Source organism: Odocoileus virginianus, chromosome 28, assembly GCF_023699985.2.
Source record: "Odocoileus virginianus isolate 20LAN1187 ecotype Illinois chromosome 28, Ovbor_1.2, whole genome shotgun sequence".
NCBI lineage: Eukaryota > Metazoa > Chordata > Mammalia > Artiodactyla > Cervidae > Odocoileus > Odocoileus virginianus.
In genome coordinates, this window is record NC_069701.1 from 44334450 (window position 1) to 44350501 (window position 16052).

General features: G+C 63.3%; 3 protein-coding genes across 9 annotated transcripts; all 3 read left to right on the forward strand.

Moving 5' to 3' along the window:
- Positions 1-1327: 1327 nt before the first annotated feature.
- Positions 1328-2450, forward strand: SCT (secretin). Its single transcript, XM_070457112.1, has 4 exons — positions 1328-1479; positions 1578-1679; positions 2010-2102; positions 2297-2450. The coding sequence occupies exons 1-4, from the start codon at positions 1403-1405 to the stop codon at positions 2409-2411; spliced, it is 387 nt and encodes a 128-aa protein (XP_070313213.1). The 5' UTR covers positions 1328-1402; the 3' UTR covers positions 2412-2450.
- A 2370-nt stretch (positions 2451-4820) lies between these two features.
- CDHR5 (cadherin related family member 5) lies at positions 4821-11528 on the forward strand. 6 transcript variants are annotated; one of them, XM_070457942.1, is made up of 15 exons: positions 4821-4969; positions 5117-5292; positions 5635-5685; positions 7033-7125; positions 7318-7419; positions 7506-7616; positions 7702-7869; positions 8380-8470; positions 8590-8687; positions 8780-8980; positions 9087-9200; positions 9278-9362; positions 9449-9967; positions 10484-10677; positions 11017-11528. In XM_070457942.1, exons 1-15 carry the CDS (start codon positions 4906-4908, stop codon positions 11434-11436), a joined length of 2487 nt encoding a protein of 828 aa, XP_070314043.1. In that variant the 5' UTR covers positions 4821-4905; the 3' UTR covers positions 11437-11528. The 6 variants fall into 6 exon arrangements, with proteins under 6 accessions (XP_070314043.1, XP_070314045.1, XP_070314046.1 ...); XM_070457944.1 differs by having other exon boundaries at positions 9590-9967; XM_070457945.1 differs by having other exon boundaries at positions 9800-9967.
- Positions 11529-12592: 1064 nt separating this feature from the next.
- On the forward strand, positions 12593-15681 carry IRF7 (interferon regulatory factor 7). Of its 2 annotated transcripts, none has more exons than XM_070457948.1 (8): positions 12593-13230; positions 13318-13480; positions 13563-13770; positions 14051-14106; positions 14203-14380; positions 14675-15202; positions 15275-15393; positions 15467-15681. In XM_070457948.1, exons 1-8 carry the CDS (start codon positions 13211-13213, stop codon positions 15632-15634), a joined length of 1440 nt encoding a protein of 479 aa, XP_070314049.1. In that variant the 5' UTR covers positions 12593-13210; the 3' UTR covers positions 15635-15681. The 2 variants fall into 2 exon arrangements, with proteins under 2 accessions (XP_070314049.1, XP_070314050.1); XM_070457949.1 differs by having other exon boundaries at positions 13318-13454.
- The last annotated feature ends 371 nt before the right edge of the window (positions 15682-16052 follow it).

A 16052-nucleotide genomic window follows, 5' to 3' on the forward strand; every position in this document is an offset into this window, starting at 1 on the left:
GGGTTGTTATCTGCCAAATTTGTGCAAGAAGAGGCCACAGCAGTTGTTAAAAAATACAAATACAGAAAACAATGAGATACCACGACCCATGCCCCGGTGGAAATGCAAAACTGGTGCAGCCACTTTATAAGATTATTTGGTGGCTTTCTGCAAAGCTAAACATACTCTTACCATGCAATCCAGCAATCATGGTCCTTGATGTTCACCCAAAGGAGTTGAAAACTTACATCCACACAAAAACCTGCACGTGGATGTTTACAGCAGCTTTCCTCATAATTGCCAAAATCTGAAGGCAACCAAAGCAACTCAAGATGTCCTTTAGTAGGTGAGTGTATCAGACAACGGACTATTATTCAGTACTAAAAAGAAATGAGCTGTCATGAAAAGACATGGAGGAAACTTAAATTTGTGTAAGTGAAAGAAGCCAATGAGAAAAGGCCACACACTGTATGACTCCAACCATATGACATTCCTGAAAAGGTAAAACTACAGACAGTAAAAAGGTGAGGTGCTGGGGACAGAGGGATGAACAGGCAGGTGGCATGAAGGGGATTTTTAGGGCAGGAAAGCTCTGTGAGGTAGCGTCCACACTAGCGGATTCATCTTATCAATATTGGTTCATCATTTGTAACAAATGTCCCAAATGAATGCCTGGTGCTGGGGAGCCTGGGTGTGTGTGTGTGTGTGTGAACTCCTACTTTCAGCTCGATTTTTCTGTAAACCTAAAACTGTTCTAAAAAACAGTCTGCAAACTACTATAAATGCACATGAAGTTTAACACAAGAGCTGCTGGTTTATAACTCCACTGATTCGATTTGCAGTTTCTGTGTAAGGATTTCGGAAGGGCTGGTTGTAGAAGAGCCGAGGCAGGCTCTGGTCTCCCGCCTGTAGAAACGCACAGGAAGGCCCAGGCGCCCCAGGCCCTAGTCTCTCGCGGCCGCAGTGCCCCAACCCCAACCGGCCTGCCGCTCCCCGCGCCCTGCCGCGTCCCAAGACTGGGGAAAGGTTACTCAGTCCGCGGCTTCGGGTGGCCTCGGCCTGGGTCCCCTCCAGGCCCTCTGGACAGCCTCATCGGTACTCCGCTGGCGCCTCTAAACTTCGCACAGGCTGTTCCCCCGCAGGTTCCGCCCCCCGCCCCCACAGAGGTCCCCCGGTCCCCGGGCGCCCGATCCCCGCCGGCCTGCCAAGGGGCGCCACCGCGGCGCTAGGGGCGGGCGGGCTGCCGGGGCGACAGCTGGGGGGGCGGCCCTGACCTTCCCGCGCGATCGATGGGGCGCGGCTCTGGCGGCGCGGAGCCCGGGCGGCGCTGACCCCCGCCCGCCCGCCCGCCTGGCTCCCGCTCCGGGCGCCGCTATAAAGGGGCCTGGGCCTCGCGGCAGCTCATCCCTATCCGGCGCACACCATGGCCACACTGGTCCTGCTGCTGCTGCTGCTGCCGCTGCTGCTCGAGGGCTGCGCCGCGCGCCCCGCGCCGCCCAGGTGAGCCTGCGGCCCCGGGGCCTGCTCCCACCCCCACACCCCATCCTGCCCCTGCCCGGCCCTGACCACCCGCGGCCGCCCTCCCGTCCCCTACGCAGGGCCCCGCGACACTCGGACGGGACGTTCACGAGCGAGCTCAGCCGCCTAAGGGACAGCGCGCGACTGCAGAGGCTGCTGCAAGGCCTGGTGGGGAAACGCAGGTGAGGGGCGGGGCCTGGTGGGGAAAACACAGGTGAGGGGCGGGGCCTGGTGGGGAAAACGCAGGTGAGGGGCGGGGCCTGGAGGGGAAAGGCGGGCACGGGGCGGGGCCTGGTGGAGAAAGCCGGTCGAGGGGCGGGCCCTGGAGGGGAAAGAGGGTCGGGGGCCGGAGCCTAGAGGAAAAACGCGAATGAGGGGCGGGGCCTGGAGGGGGAAGGCGGGTGAGGGGCGGGGCCTGGTGGGGAGCGCTGGTGAGGGGCTGGCGGCGGACGAGCAACGCGGTGGGGAAGCCCCCCGACTCCAGACTAATCCTGACTTGGGGTGGGGGGCAGCGAGCAGGACACAGAGAACAGCACAGCCTGGACCGAGTCCGCGGAGGGCCCGCTCTGCCTGCTGTGGTCGGACGCGCCCACCCTGCGGGCTTGGTGAGCAGTAGCCCTCCCCCCGTCCCTCCTCCAGCGACTCCCTCCCTGAGGCGCCCTGGGTCTCGGGCACAGCCGCGGTCCAGGAGCCTGGGAAGGGGATGCTGCGGCGCTGGTGACCAGAGAGGCCTGCTGTCCCCAGGCGGGCGTGGGCTCCCGCGCCAAGTCCCCAACCCTTAACCCGGCTGTCTTTGCAGGGCGCCCCTGAGGCCCCCCGAGGATCAAGACTGGTCTTTCCAGCTGCCTCTTGCACTGAAGGCAGGGGTCATGGTGTCCAAGCCGGCCGTCCCGACTGCTGAGGGGACCCAATGAGGCCCTGAGGAAGAAGGACCCTCCAGGGGGGCCTGGACAGAGGAGGGGGTGGGAGGAGGGGGAGGGATTGCATTTGGCACCAATAAAGGAGGAATTCAGACCCTAGCCCCGTGAACTCTCTCTGTGCACTGCGGTCTGGTACCCTCAAAGCTCTTGTGGGGCGCGGCTGTCCAGGGAAGGAGGATCCTGTCTCTGGAGTCTAGGGCTGTGGCCACGCCCAGCTGTCCTTTAAACCTGGGAAGCCAGAGAGGAGCTTCATCTGCCCATTTCCTTATCTGCTGCCCATCCCCTGGGCTCCCTGGAAGCTGGCTGCACCACTGTCATCCACACAGCAAACGTTCAGAGACCGTGGGGGGCTCACATGTCCCCCAGCTCCTTTCCCAGGGAGGGGGGCAGTGGTGAGGGGGCAAGGGTGTTGTTCCTCAGTCGCTCAGTCGTGTCTGACTCTCTGAGACCCCATGGACTGCAGCACACCAACCAGGCTCCCTTGTCCATCACCAACTCCTGGAGCTTGCTCAAACTCATGTCCATCGAGTCGGTGATGCCATTCAACCATCTCATCCTCTGTCTTCCCCTTCCCCTCCCACCTTCAATCTTTCCCAGCATCAGGGGATTTTCCAATGAGTCAGCTCTTCGCATTAGGTGGCCAAAGGAATGGAGTTTCAGCTTCAGCATCAGTCCTTCCAATGAATATTCAGGGTTGATTTCCTTTAGTATTGACTGGTTTGACCTCCTTGCAGTCCAAGCGACTCTCAAGAGACTTCAATACCACAGTTCAAAGGCACCAATTCTTCGGCACTCAGCCTTTTTTATTGTCCAGCTCACAGCTGGACATGAAAAACCATAGCTTTGACTATATGGACCTTTGTAGGCAAAGTGACATCTCTGTTTTTCAATATGCTGTCTAGGTTTATCATAGCTTTTCTTCCAAGGAGCAAGCGTCTTAATTTCATGGCTGCAGTCATTGTCTAGAGTGATTTTCGAGCCCAGGAAAATAAAGTCTCTCTTTTTTTCCATTGTTTCCCCATCTATTTGCCAGGAAGCGATGGGACCAAATAAGCAGGGTAACAATACATAACCTTGACGTACTCCTTTCCCAATTTTGAACCAGTCCATTGTTCCATGTCTGGTTCTAACTTGCTTTTTGACCTGCATACAGGTTTGGCAGGAGGCAGGTAAGGTGGTCTGGTATTCCCATCTCTTTAAGAATTTTTCCACAGTCTACTGTGATCTGCACAGTCAAAGGCTTTGGTGTAGTCAATAAAGCAGAAGTAGATGTTTTTCTGGAATTCTCTAGCTTTTTCTATGATCCAATGGATGTTAGCAATTTGATATCTGGTTCTTCCGTCTTTTCTAAATCCAGCTTGGACATCTGGATGTTCTCGGTTCACATACTCTTGAAGCCTAGCAAGGGGCGAGGACGGGGCAGGGAGGCTTAGCCTAGCAGGAAGAGGTGACAGGCAGGAGACGTTGCCCAGGAGGCCACTCCCCAGTGGGAGGACCTGAGCATGATCTCAGCCCCACAGCCCAGCCTGCTGTCTGGCCGAGCGCCTTGACCACCCAGGGCCTGTGGGTCAGGGCCGGTGACAATACCCCAAGAAGTGCTGGGGTTGCAGGAGGCCTTGGAGGACCAGGGGTGCAGGCAGGGCTGTTTCAGGAAGGTGTTTCAGGCCAGGAGGTGGGGAAGACTCCACCCCACACTGTATCATAGCAGGCCTTTCTCCCCTTCTGGACCCCACCCTTTGGTGTCTCCCACCTACCAAGCTTAGGTGGCCAAGGAAATGGAGGCAGGATGCTTGGGGACCTGGGCTAAGGTTCTTCACCAGGATGCCCCTCTGTTGGCACCCAGGGTGCACCCCCAGAGCTGCCAGCTGCCCCTGGAACACTGCCATCTCTGTCACTGTGGGCTCACCCAGCCTTGCCTGGAGGAAGCCAGCTTGTTTCTGGGACAGGCAGGGGAGTCCCTGGGACACGAAAAACCTTCCCCTTCCAGACCTAGAGGGTTGAGTAGGGGAGAGGAGGTGGGCCTGGACCTCACGGGGCTAACTACTGGCTCTGTCCTGTGATGGTTCTGGCAGAGGAGCCCAGCAGAGGGGCATCCCACATGCGGGGGACACAGTGAGCACAGAAGCCAGTCCCCCCCCCCCCCCCCCGGCCCTCCAGTCCAGGCCCCGGTTCCCAATTCCCCTGCCCAGCTGTGAGCTCCTCTGTCTCCGGGTCTGTGGGGCGAGCACCGTCAGCCCCTGCACGTGGCCTGGATCTGGTCTCCCCCTCTTGGCGGTCAGAGGGGCCTGGCCGGCGGCCTACGGGGGCCCCCTTGGTGGAGGCCAGGCCTGTGGCCTGGCGGTTGTAAAGGGCCATAAAGTGGGGCGGTGCCTGGCGGGGGCGAAGGTCACCCGGGAGGAGACTGCGCCAGGCAGCACCGGCGGCTCAGCGGGTCCTGGATAGCAGACGGGCTCGGACCCTCCACGGGCCGCCCGCCGCCACCGCCCAGATGGGGATGTGGGTCCTGCTGCTCCTGCTGCTGTTTGCAGCTGAGGCCCAGGCCCAGGGTACAGGTGTGGAGGGGACGGGGGCTGGGCGGGGCGCGGGGGGCGGGCCAGCGGGCAGGGGGCTGGGCGGGGCGCGGGGGACTAGCCAGCGGGCAGGGGGCTGGGCGGGGCGAGCGGGGCTGGCAGCACCGACCCTTCCTCCCCGACGTCCAGTCTGCTCCGTGAACAAGACGTCCCTCACAGTCAAGGAGAACACGAACCCCGGGGAGCCCCTCCTGGACATCTACGTCCCCGAGGGCCAGCAGGTGGCTCTTGGACCCTCGTCCACCCTTTTTGCGTTTCGGATCCAGGGTAATCAGCTGATTCTCAACGTGACCCCGGACTATGAGGTGCGGACAGTGGACCCAGGTTGGCTGTGCCCGTGGGGGCGGCAGGGACGCCCTGTGGGACCCGCCTGGGCACTGACACTCCTTCCCAGAGAGGGGCTCTCTGGGCATCTCTGGGTCTCAGTTTGCCCAGGGGCCCTCTTGGGCCCCCAGGCTTGGCTGAGGGCCTGGTCTCTGGGTGGGCCCCTCAGGGAGTGAAGCTGCTGGGCCCTGATGCCCGCTGGACGCGGGGCAGGGGACGGGACCCTGAGCCAGCACCTGCCGCGCCCCGTCTCCTCAGCTGGGAGGTGGGGACAGTCGGTGGGGCCAGCCGGTCAGGGGAGTCCCACGCCCACCCCCTCACAGGCGAACGCAATGCTGCTGGCTCACATGGAGTGCAGGAGCGGGGATGCAGTGGTGAGTGGCCCCCAGACCCCTCCCACCACCCCCGAGCCCACCCGCCCCTGACGTCAGAGTGCCCTGGCCTGGGCCTCCGTGCCCCACCCTGCCTGGCCGCGGCCACTCCCTGCTGACCCCGCCCGGTGGCGTGTGTTCAGATGTCACCTCTGTGCCAGCAAGGCCACACTGCCTCCAGCGGACTGTGCCTTGAGCTCCCAACCCCAATCCAGTGGGTCCCCCAAGCCCACACTCCCCCCGTGGGCCCGCCCAGCCTAGGGCACGGCAGGAGGAAGACTCTCTCCTGTAAAGGGATCCCGAGCTGGGTCCCTGCCTCCCGAAAGAAGCGAATCAAGGCAGAGCGGTGTCCGCCCCCAGCCGGCTCCCCGGATAGACACGTCCTCAGAGAGGCGCCCACCCTCACGCTCCCTCCCCTGTAGCAGCGGGCTCTTCGGTTTTCCCTGAGTCACGTGGGTGCCCGCAGCCGACATCACAGCGCACCACGGAGACCTCAGGATGAGCCTCTAAAAGATAAGGCTGCTTCTTAACAGCTCTGCTCCCACTGTGATGCTGTCACCCCAGGGAAGGCAGGGACCCCTCAGCAGTGTGACACCCCTCGTCCCCACTTCCCTGGGGCCAGAGGCATCTGTGAGAGTTTCTTATGCCAGCAAGGCCCACCTAGGGCAGCTGCTGAGGTTGCTCTCGCGTCCCTTTCACTCTTCCGGTTTCCTGATTTCCCGTTTCATGTTTGAAGAAATTTGATTGTTTTGCCATTTTCCTCATTTTGGGGCTTTGCTGGTCGCACCCCAGAAGGCCTGTGTTATTTTTCTCCAGGTCATCCACACCTCTGTCTGTACTTTTTATTTATTTTTAATCTTTATTTTTATTTATTTACCTGCACCTGGTCTTAGTTGTGGCACACAGGGTCTTTAGCTGCCGCATGTGGGATCTATTAACAGTTCCCTGAAAGAAAAGAAAGTGAAAGTCGCATCTGACTCTCTGTGACCCGGTGGACTATATAGTCCATGGAATTCTCCAGGCCAGAATACTGGAGTGGGCAGCCTTTCCCTTCTCCAGGGGATCTGCCCAACCCAGGGATCGAACGCAGGTCTCCCGCATTGTGGGCGGATTCTTTGCCAGCTGAGCCACAAGGGACTGGGGATCAAACCCCAGGCCCCCTTCGTTGGGAGCTCGGAGTCTCAGTCACTGGACTACCGGGGAAGTCCCGCACTTCTGTGCTGTTAAAATCACTTTCTGTTCCCTGTCTGTAACGCCTGGAGCAGGAGCCCCAGGCGGAGAGCTGTCTGGGGTGCACCCCAGCATCCGGGATGAGCTCACCTGGCCTGGCCGGGGACCTTCTCCCCCCAGGTGACTCAGCTGAAGGTGTTTGTGTCCGTGCTGGATGTCAATGACAACCCGCCCAGGTTCCCCTATGAGACCAAGGTCTGGGAAGTGCCTGAGGTGAGCGGGAGGGGGCGGTGGCCGGTACCATCTGGGGCATCTGGAGGCCAGGGTCTGAGCCTGGGGGTCAGGGTTGTGGGGCATGTGGAGGCCAGGGTCTCAGCCTGGGGGTCAGGGTGATAGGGCATCTGGAGGCCGGGGTCTGAGCCTGGGGGTCAGGGTCACGGCCAGACCAGCCCATCTGTCCCCCAGGACACTCGGGTGAACACCACCATCATCTCAGAGACAGAATTGGAGGCCCAGGACCAGGACAAAGACGATGTCCTTTTCTACACCCTCCAAGAGGTCACCCTGGTCAGTGCTCCCAGCCCCCTGCTCTGGGCACTGCCCTCCCACCCCCACCGGTGCATCCTCCCCAGCTGAGTCCCCCACCTCCCCAGGGTGCCAGCAGCTTCTTCTCCCTGGTGGGTGTGAACCGACCAGCACTGCGGCTGGACCGGTCGCTGGACTTGGAGAGGTGGCCGAACATGACCTTCCGGCTGCTGGCCCGGGTGAGCAGGCCGCTCCTGCCCACGGCCCTGCGCGCGGCCTCAGCCCCCAGCGCCCGGGCCTGACTGCAGGGCGGGGCTGTTGCAGGACACACAGGAGAACTTGGAGCCCAGCCACACAGCCACAGCCACCTTGGTCCTGGAGGTGCAGCCCGTCGACCTGCGGCCCCCCTGGTTCCTGCCCTGCAGCTACTCAGATGCTTTTGTCTGCATCCATGCCCAATACCGTGGGGCTGTGCCCACCGGCCACAGACTGGTACTGGGGACCCCAAGAAGCAGGGTGGCAGGGGCACGGGGCCTGGCTGCTGGGGGCCGGAGTGCTTGTAATTTTCAAGGAAGAGTGAACATTCTTTCCTAAACCAATCTTGCCCCACGCCGTGGTGGCCAGGGCCTCTGAAATGCCAGTGAGGGAACTGGGTCCAGTTGTCCTCAGGACACAGCCAGAGAGCCTCCTGGGACCCAGCGAGTGGCAGTGAGCTGGGGGAGGATGCTGGGGAGGCTTGGGGGCCATTGAGGCACCCTCCCATCCATGAGTGCTGCCTCTTGAGACAGACATGCATGTTCAGATTGATCCAGTGTCTCTGGGCAAACTGACTCATTAGCACCAGATCCAAGGAGCTGCGGTGGAGAGTCGTGCTGGACGACTGGGCTGTGTCCCTGGCTGCCCACTGGTAGCGAACCCCGGCCTCCTGGAGGGGCGCAGGGATGCCAAGCAGTGGCCACAGCACCAGCCCCACCGGGTCCTCACCCCTCCTTGTTCCCACAGCCAGGCCCCCTCATCCTGCATCCTGGGCCCGTCTATGCTGTGGACGGGGACCGGGGCATCAACCAGCCCATCAAGTACAGCATCATCAGTGGTGAGTGGGCAGCAGCCCCCAGCTTCCCTCTCCAGGGAACACCTTGAGCCCATCCCTACGTGGGCAGACCTCAGGCCTCCAGAGGGGACCCAGGCCAAACACTCCCTCCGTCCTCTCAGGAAACGAGGACAGCACATTCTCCATCAGTGCCAACTCGGGCAACCTCACCATGACCAAGAGCATCCCCAACGCCAAGACCTTCCTTCTGGTGGTCAAGGTTCGTGCCCGCACGAGGCCCTGCTTGGGCCCACGGCTATAGAACACGCTGTTCAAGGACTAGCTGGTCACTGTTGTCTCCCAAACCCCCAGGGCGAGCAGGCTGATAACGCCCGATACTCCGTGACCCAGGTCACGGTGGAGGCCCGGAACGCCAACGGGAGTGTGCCCCACTTCACCCAGAGCCTGTATCGTGGCACTGTGGGGCTTGGCTCCGGGGTGGGCGTGGTCATCAAGGATGCAGCTGACCCCTCCCAGCCGCTGAGGATCCGGGCCCAGGACCCTGAATTCCCAGTAGGCACCGCCTGTTCCTTTGGTCTGCCTGGCCTCCTGCTGGGGTTGGGGGATAGAGCAGTTTTCGGAGCAGCCTGGGCTCAGGACTAACTGGGGCCACATCTAGGACCTCAACTCAGCCATCACGTATCAAATCACCAACAACTCCGACTTCCGAATGGAAGGAGAAGCGGTCCTGACTGCTGCCTCACTGGAGTATGCTGGGGTCTTCTATGCCGAGGTGAGAGGTGGGCAGTGGTCTCCGAGGGCCAGGGGTTCAATTGGAGCCCAGGAGGGACAAACCCCCTTCCTGTCCAGGTTGAGGCCAATAACACAGTGACTTCAGGCACAGCGGCCACGGTCGTGGAGATTCAGGTCTCAGAACAGGAGCCCTCTCCCACAGGTGAGCCTCCCAAGGACCCCAGGTTGGCAGGGGGAGGGCTTCTTTTTGGAGGCAGTGGCAAGTCCGAGCCCTGTCCCTGGCCCCAGGCCCCCCCACGTCCCCAGAGACGGCAGGAACTAACAGACCCTCGAGCAGCACCACTTCGGAAGTCCCCCGGCCCCCTGAGCCCTCTCAGGGGTCCTCCACGACCAGCTCTGGAGGAGACGCGGGCCTGCAGCCCTCCTCAGGCACCACTCTGGGGCCACCGGCCTCCTCCACGCCTGGGGGGCCCCCCAGTGTGGGAACCAGCCCCTCCCCCCCCGCGGCCTCACCCAGCGGGGGCTCAGCAACCAGACCCTCAAGCGGCCCCACTTCAGAAGCCCCCCAGCCCCCTGAGCCCTCTCAGGGGTCCTCCACGACCAGCTCTGGGGGGGACACTGGCCCACACCCCTCCTCAGGCACCACTCTGGGGCCACCGGCCTCCTCCATGTCTGGGGGGCCCCCCAGTGGGGGAACCAGCTCCCCCCCCACCACAGCCTCACCCAGCGGGGGCTCAGCACAGACCTCGAAACCAGGAACCTCTCCACCGACGTACCCTGGGTCCAGCAGGAACACCTGGACCCCAGGTAGCACCCCCATTACCCTTGAGTCACCCTCATGCTCCCTGACTCATGACTGGGTCTTCACCATGGGGCACGGTTGACCCCAGGTCAGCCCAGCATGACCACGAAACCCCAAGGGAGGTCTGTTCCGGTCTGGGGTAGAGACAGGTCCTAAGGGTGCCAGGAGTTAAACTGGAGAAGGTGTGGGGGTTGGGGCAGAGCCCAGATTCGGGGTTCAGTGACCCCCCAGTTCCCAGGGTCATTCAGTCCACGGGTCCCGTGCCGCCCGCATCTCCTTGCTGGAATAGTGGCTCCCTTGGCCTCCCACTTGAAACTGGTGGGCACTGACGCCCCCTCCCCACCCTCTCCAGCAGCCGGGCCTACTGGGCTCCCTGTGGGGGATCAGTGTACCCATCCCTGGGAACCTCAGCCCTTGGTGCCAGGCCTGGCCTGCTCTCAGGGCTTCCTGAGCTTCCCGCAGCTCAGCCTGGGAGTGCTTGGGGTGTGAGAGTAAGTGGGAAGCGGTCACATTGCCCGCAGGGACATCTGAAACAACCCGAACAGAAGGCAGGCCAGACGGAGGCCAGGCTGGGGACCGACGCTTCTCGGAGGCGGAGATGGCGGTACTGGGCGGGGTGCTGGGCGCAGCGCTCCTCTTGGCTCTGATCGCCCTCACAGTCCTCGTCTACAGGCACTACGGCCAACGACTCATATGCAGCTCTGGCCGAGTGCTGGTGAGGCTCTGGGCGTAGGGGCAGGAGCTGGAGGGCCAGGAAAGGGGGGTGCAGAGTCGAGACTGGAGACGCGACAGAGAGGAGCTGGAGACAGCGGGGTGGTGGAGAGGGGCAGGATGGAGAGCCGGGCGGCGTGAGGCAGGGGTCAGCGTGGGAGATGGAGGGAGGCCGGTGGTCAGCATGGGAGATGGGGCGCAGAGGCGAGGAGAGCAGGGTGGGGACGCCACAAAGACTGGGGAGCAGGGTGGAGGGGCAGAGCGCCCGTCCCCCAGTGTCGGGCGGCAGGGTGGCCAAGCCCAGCTGGCGGCTGGCTGACTGCCGGCTCCTGCCCACCCCTAGAAGCCGCAGCCTCAAGGCTTTGACAACCAGGCTTTCCTCAACGACTCCGACGACGCCAACTGGGCGCCGGCGCCTAGCCCTTCACCCAGCCACGCCCAGCCGGCGCCCCCGGAGCCTGAGCCCCCGGAGCCCGCGCCGCCCAGCCCTGAGACCCCGCGTCGGGTCCCAGAGGCCCCTGCGATGGCCGCGGACGGGGGCAGCCCAGCGGCCGTGAGGTCCATCCTGACCAAGGAGCGGCGGCCTGAGGGCGGCTACAAGGCCGTGTGGTTCGGAGAGGACATCGGCGCGGAAGCTGACGTGGTGGTTCTCAACACGCCCGCCTCGGAAGCCGGCGGCGCTGGCGACTCTGGCAGCGAGGGCAGCGGCGACGAGGCTGCGGAAGCCCAAAACGCGCCTGGTACCGACTCCATTCACTTCTAACGCTGCCTCCCCCGAGTCTGGACCCCGAGAGTCGGCTTGGTGCCTGTCCCCACACTCCACCGCGCAGAATAAAAGAACATTTTTGGCTCTGCGGGGACTCGTGGCGTCTGCTGGCTGCCAGGGGCGCTGTGGGAGCCTAGAGGGGCGGGCGGGTCCCGGCACTGCTCTGAGCGCCAGGCGCCGGTTCCCGGAAACCACCTGCTGCGCGAGGGGCTTCCCAGGCTTGGTGCCAGCTGGTGGCCAGGAAGTTCCTCTCCTGGTCTGACCGCGGCCGACTCGACATGGAGATTCTTCATCTGGGGGAGGCTGAGGAGCCACCTGGCCAGAAGCCCCCTCAAGGACTCGTGTGGGAGGGCGTGGGCTCCGGGACCATCCCGAGGGTCACACTGCGGCAACTGTGGCCACAGTGAGGGCAGTAAACGCTCTGGGGCGCCCGCGGAGGCACCTGGTCCAGGTGGCTGGACTGACTGGCGGGGTGTGGCCCAGAATGACGGTGGCCACGAGCCTAGGGTGGCACGTGGAGCTGGTGGGTGCACAGAACAGTGGCTATGGACGGACGGAACCCAGAGTCACGGAGTTGGGGCCCGAATCCCCTGACCGGTTTCCTCGGGGCGGCCCTCAGGCAAGACTTCCGACCACTACCGTTCCTTCCGGGTCGCCGGTGTTTTTCCATCCCTTTCCAAGTATTTTAATCTCGGCAGTATTTGAGTATTCTTCTTCTTCTTCTTCTTCTTCTTCTTCTTCTTCTTCTTTTTTTTTTTGAGTATTCTTGCCTGAGTAACTGTCACCGGATAAGAATCCAAAGAGCGCGGCCGCAGCCCCTCCCACGCGCCCATCACCCGCTCTTCCGCTCTGCGATGCGCCAGGTTTTGTTTCTGGAACCCCCGCCTTATCCCACGGCCTCTCCCGGAACGCTGGTTGCTGGCCCCAGCCCCCGCTGCGCTGGGTGAGCGAGGGGAGCAGCTGGGCCGCACCGGGGCTGGGTCCAGGGTCGCCGGGATCCCCCGTGGCGCCTCCCGCCGATGCGCAGGAGCCCGTCCTGCGCACCTGCGCTAGGCCCGGCCCCCGGTGCACGTGACTCCCTCCACGATCCCTGGAGCCCCGCCCATTCCCGCCCCGCCCCGGCCCCCGGCCCCGCCCCCGCCTCTATAAAGGCACTTGCTCGCGAGCCCCAGGGGAGCAGTCTCCCCACGGGTGACTCCTGAGCCAGGTACTGGGGAGACCCAACTCGGGAAGAACCCGAGTGAAGGCCTCGTCGGACTCCGGGGTCGATTCTCCGAGCAGTGACTACGGAGGTCGGCCGGAGGCACGGGTCCGGGACGCGCTTCGCGGAGCAGTGACCAGGAGGGGGCGGGCTGCACGGATGACGGCGCGGGGCCCGGGTCAGGGACTCGGGGACCTGGACGGGGAGGTGGCGGTGACGCGCGGGGCGTGGCGGGTTAGGTTTCGTTTTTCCGCAACGCCGGGTTTCGTTTTCCTGCGGCCGTTCCCGTCGCGCCCCCGTAGGGTCCATTTCGGACGCCGGCTCAAAACCTGTGACGCCTTGTGCGCGCGCCGGCCACATCTGTAGCCACATCCAGCGCGGTCTTGGCCAGGACTCACCTCCGCAACGCTGTGACGCGAAGCCCGCTTCTGCGACCTCTAACACCTGGGACTACCTGTGGAGACTTAGACAACCCTCTCTCCGGCGCCAACCCCCAACAGCCCCGCGACCCCAGCCCTTTGCGCAGAGGGCGTGCCGCTCTCTCTAGGCCCAGCCTTTGCGGAGGGACCAATGGCCGAGGCTCCAGACCGGTGAGCCCGCCTGCCTGCCCGCCCGGTGCCGGCCCCACGCCTCCGGCGGCCCCCGTGCACCCTGACACCTGGCTGCTCCGCCCGCAGGGGAACCCCGCGCGTGCTCTTTGGAGACTGGCTTCTGCACGAGGTCAGCAGCGGCCGCTATGAGGGTCTACGGTGGCTGGACTCAGCCCGAACGTGCTTCCGCGTACCCTGGAAGCATTTCGCGCGGAAGGACCTGGGTGAGGCCGATTCGCGCATCTTTAGGGTGAGACCCCAGCTCGGCCTGGGAAGGGGAGGGCCGGCCCAGGCCCGCCTGTCCAGGCCACGTGCTCCACACTCTTTCTCAGGCCTGGGCCGTGGCCCGCGGCAGGTGGCCGCCCCGCAGCGGTGGAAGTGCCCGGCCGATCCCTGAGAGTGAGCTGCGGACCTCCTGGAAAACCAACTTCCGCTGTGCGCTGCGCAGCACGCAGCGCTTTGTAATGTTGGAAGACAACTCGGGGGACCCTACCGACCCTCATAAGGTGTACAAGATCAGCTCTGAGCCGGGGGACCGAGGTGAGGAAGGCCGGGGGTGCTGCCGGCAGGGGGACTGTGCTGTGTCCTAGGAGTAGCTGCTAAGTCAGATTTTAGGTTTTAGAAACTGGCGCTGGAGAAGCTGGTGCCAGATTATTAGGGGGGTGGCAGGACTGGAGTGAAGGGGTCTATGTGAGAGGAAGCGGAGGGGCCCACTGGGGCTTGTGAAGGGGAAGCGCAGCCCAACTTCCGGGAGCAAGTGGGGATTGACATCCAGGCGCCTCACTTCAGTGTTTCCCCAACCCTAATTCTCCCTCAAAAGGCCTAGGCTTTGACCAGGGGGAGGACGAGGCCCTAGAAGATGCCCCACCTGCAAGGGTAAGGCCCCTCTGTACTCCTGCATCCTGGGTTGGGGCTGCTCCCTCCCTGGGCCTGGGGGCAGCTCATTTATGCTGGCACTGTCCTTTTCTGCAGGGTGGGCTCCCGGGGCCATGCCTGGCAACAGATACTGGTGAGAGCCTGGGGCACCAGCTGAACCCTGACGCCTGCCCCCCAAGCCTAGCTGGAGATGCCGGGGACCTCTTGATCCAGGCGCTGCAGCAGAGTTGCTTGGAGGACCATCTGCTGGATTTGATCCCCTCAGAGGCTCCTGGTGAGGGCCTGTTGCAGTGGGTGGGGGGTGCTCTACCCTGCAGGGACAGGCAAGGCGGCAGAGTGCCTGGAGAGAGGGTGGGCCCAGGGGAGGGCGTGCCTGGGAGGGATGGTGCTGGTCACAGCTGGGTCAGTATAGCCGGGCCTCCGCAGGCCCCCTCAGCTTGGGAGCTGTACTTGCCACAGAGAAGGTGGGGCCTCCAGCCTCAGGCCATAGCCCCAGGAGCCAGGGAACCTGTGGGAAAGGGAGGAGCTGGGGGCCCAGGGGTCAGCTCAGACTTCTCTTCCTTTCCAGATGCAGGCCCACCCCCAGAGCCCTGGCAGCCTCCAGAGGCGGAGCCCCACACGGAAGCCTCTGCCAGTGCCTGCACCCAGGTGGCAGGGGAGCCGCCCCTGGCTGGCCCTGGCTGCTCACAGCTTGGTCTGCAGCCAGAACCCAGCCTGGGGGCCCTGGACTTGACCATCCTGTATAAAGGCCGCACGGTGCTGCAGGAGGTGGTGGGGCGTCCGAGCTGTGTGCTCCTGTACGGCCCCCCCGGTGTAGCTGGAGAGGCTTCAGGGCCCCAGCGAGTTGCCTTCCCCAGCCCTGCCGAGCTGCCTGACCAGAAACAGCTCCACTACACAGAGACACTGCTGCAGCACGTGGCCCCGGGCCTGCGGCTGGAGCTCCGGGGGCTGTGGCTGTGGGCCCGGCGCCTGGGCAAGTGCAAAGTCTACTGGGAGGTGGGGGGGCCTCTGGGCTCAGCCAGTGCCTCCACCCCAGCTCGCCTGCTGCCCAGGGACTGTGACACGCCCATCTTTGACTTTGGCACCTTCTTCCAAGGTTAGTGAAGCACCTGCCCTGGGGCTGCAGGCCCTCTGTGCCCCACCCCCTCACCAGAACCCTGTTCCACAGAACTAGTGGAGTTCCGGGCCCGGCAGCGCCGCGGCTCCCCGCACTACACCATCTACCTGGGCTTCGGGCAGGACCTATCAGTGGGGAGGCCCAAGGAGAAGAGCCTGGTCCTGGTGAAGGTGAGGGGCCGGGTCCCCGGGAGGGGGAGGCTGCACACAGCCCCCACCTGGCCTGACAGCACCCTCTCCGCAGCTGGAGCCGTGGCTGTGCCGGACGTACCTGGAGGCTGTGCAACGCGAAGGTGTGTCCTCCCTGGACAGTGGCAGCCTCAGCCTCTGCCTCTCCAACTCCAACAGTCTCTATGAGGACCTGGAGCACTTCCTGGAGCACTTCATGATGGAAGTGGAGCAGGCTGCCTAGGCCAGACCCCCAACCCCTCCGAATCCAATAAAAAGATCCTAAGGGGACCTCGCTGGCAGTCCAGTGGTTGACTCCACACTTCCAATGCAGGGGACACAGGTTCAGTCCCTGGTTGGGGAACTAAGATCCTACATGACGCACAGCTCAGCCAAGGAAAAAAAGCTTCTAAGAACCACACCAGTGTCCACTGGGGGTAGGCTTGAAGCTCGGACTCTGGAGGGGCATCATGGATTCAGCGGATTCATCACACTGCCGGCCCCGCCCCCCACAGGCCCCTGGCACACCCCTTCCCTCTTCTACTTCAGTGAAAGCTCAGGCCACGCTTTAGAGCCAACAAACTGCCCGGCGTGCACAGACGGCCCCCCGTGCTGCTGTGACCGGGCTCCACTTGCTGTGCCCAAGGCCTGTTTCTGGCCGG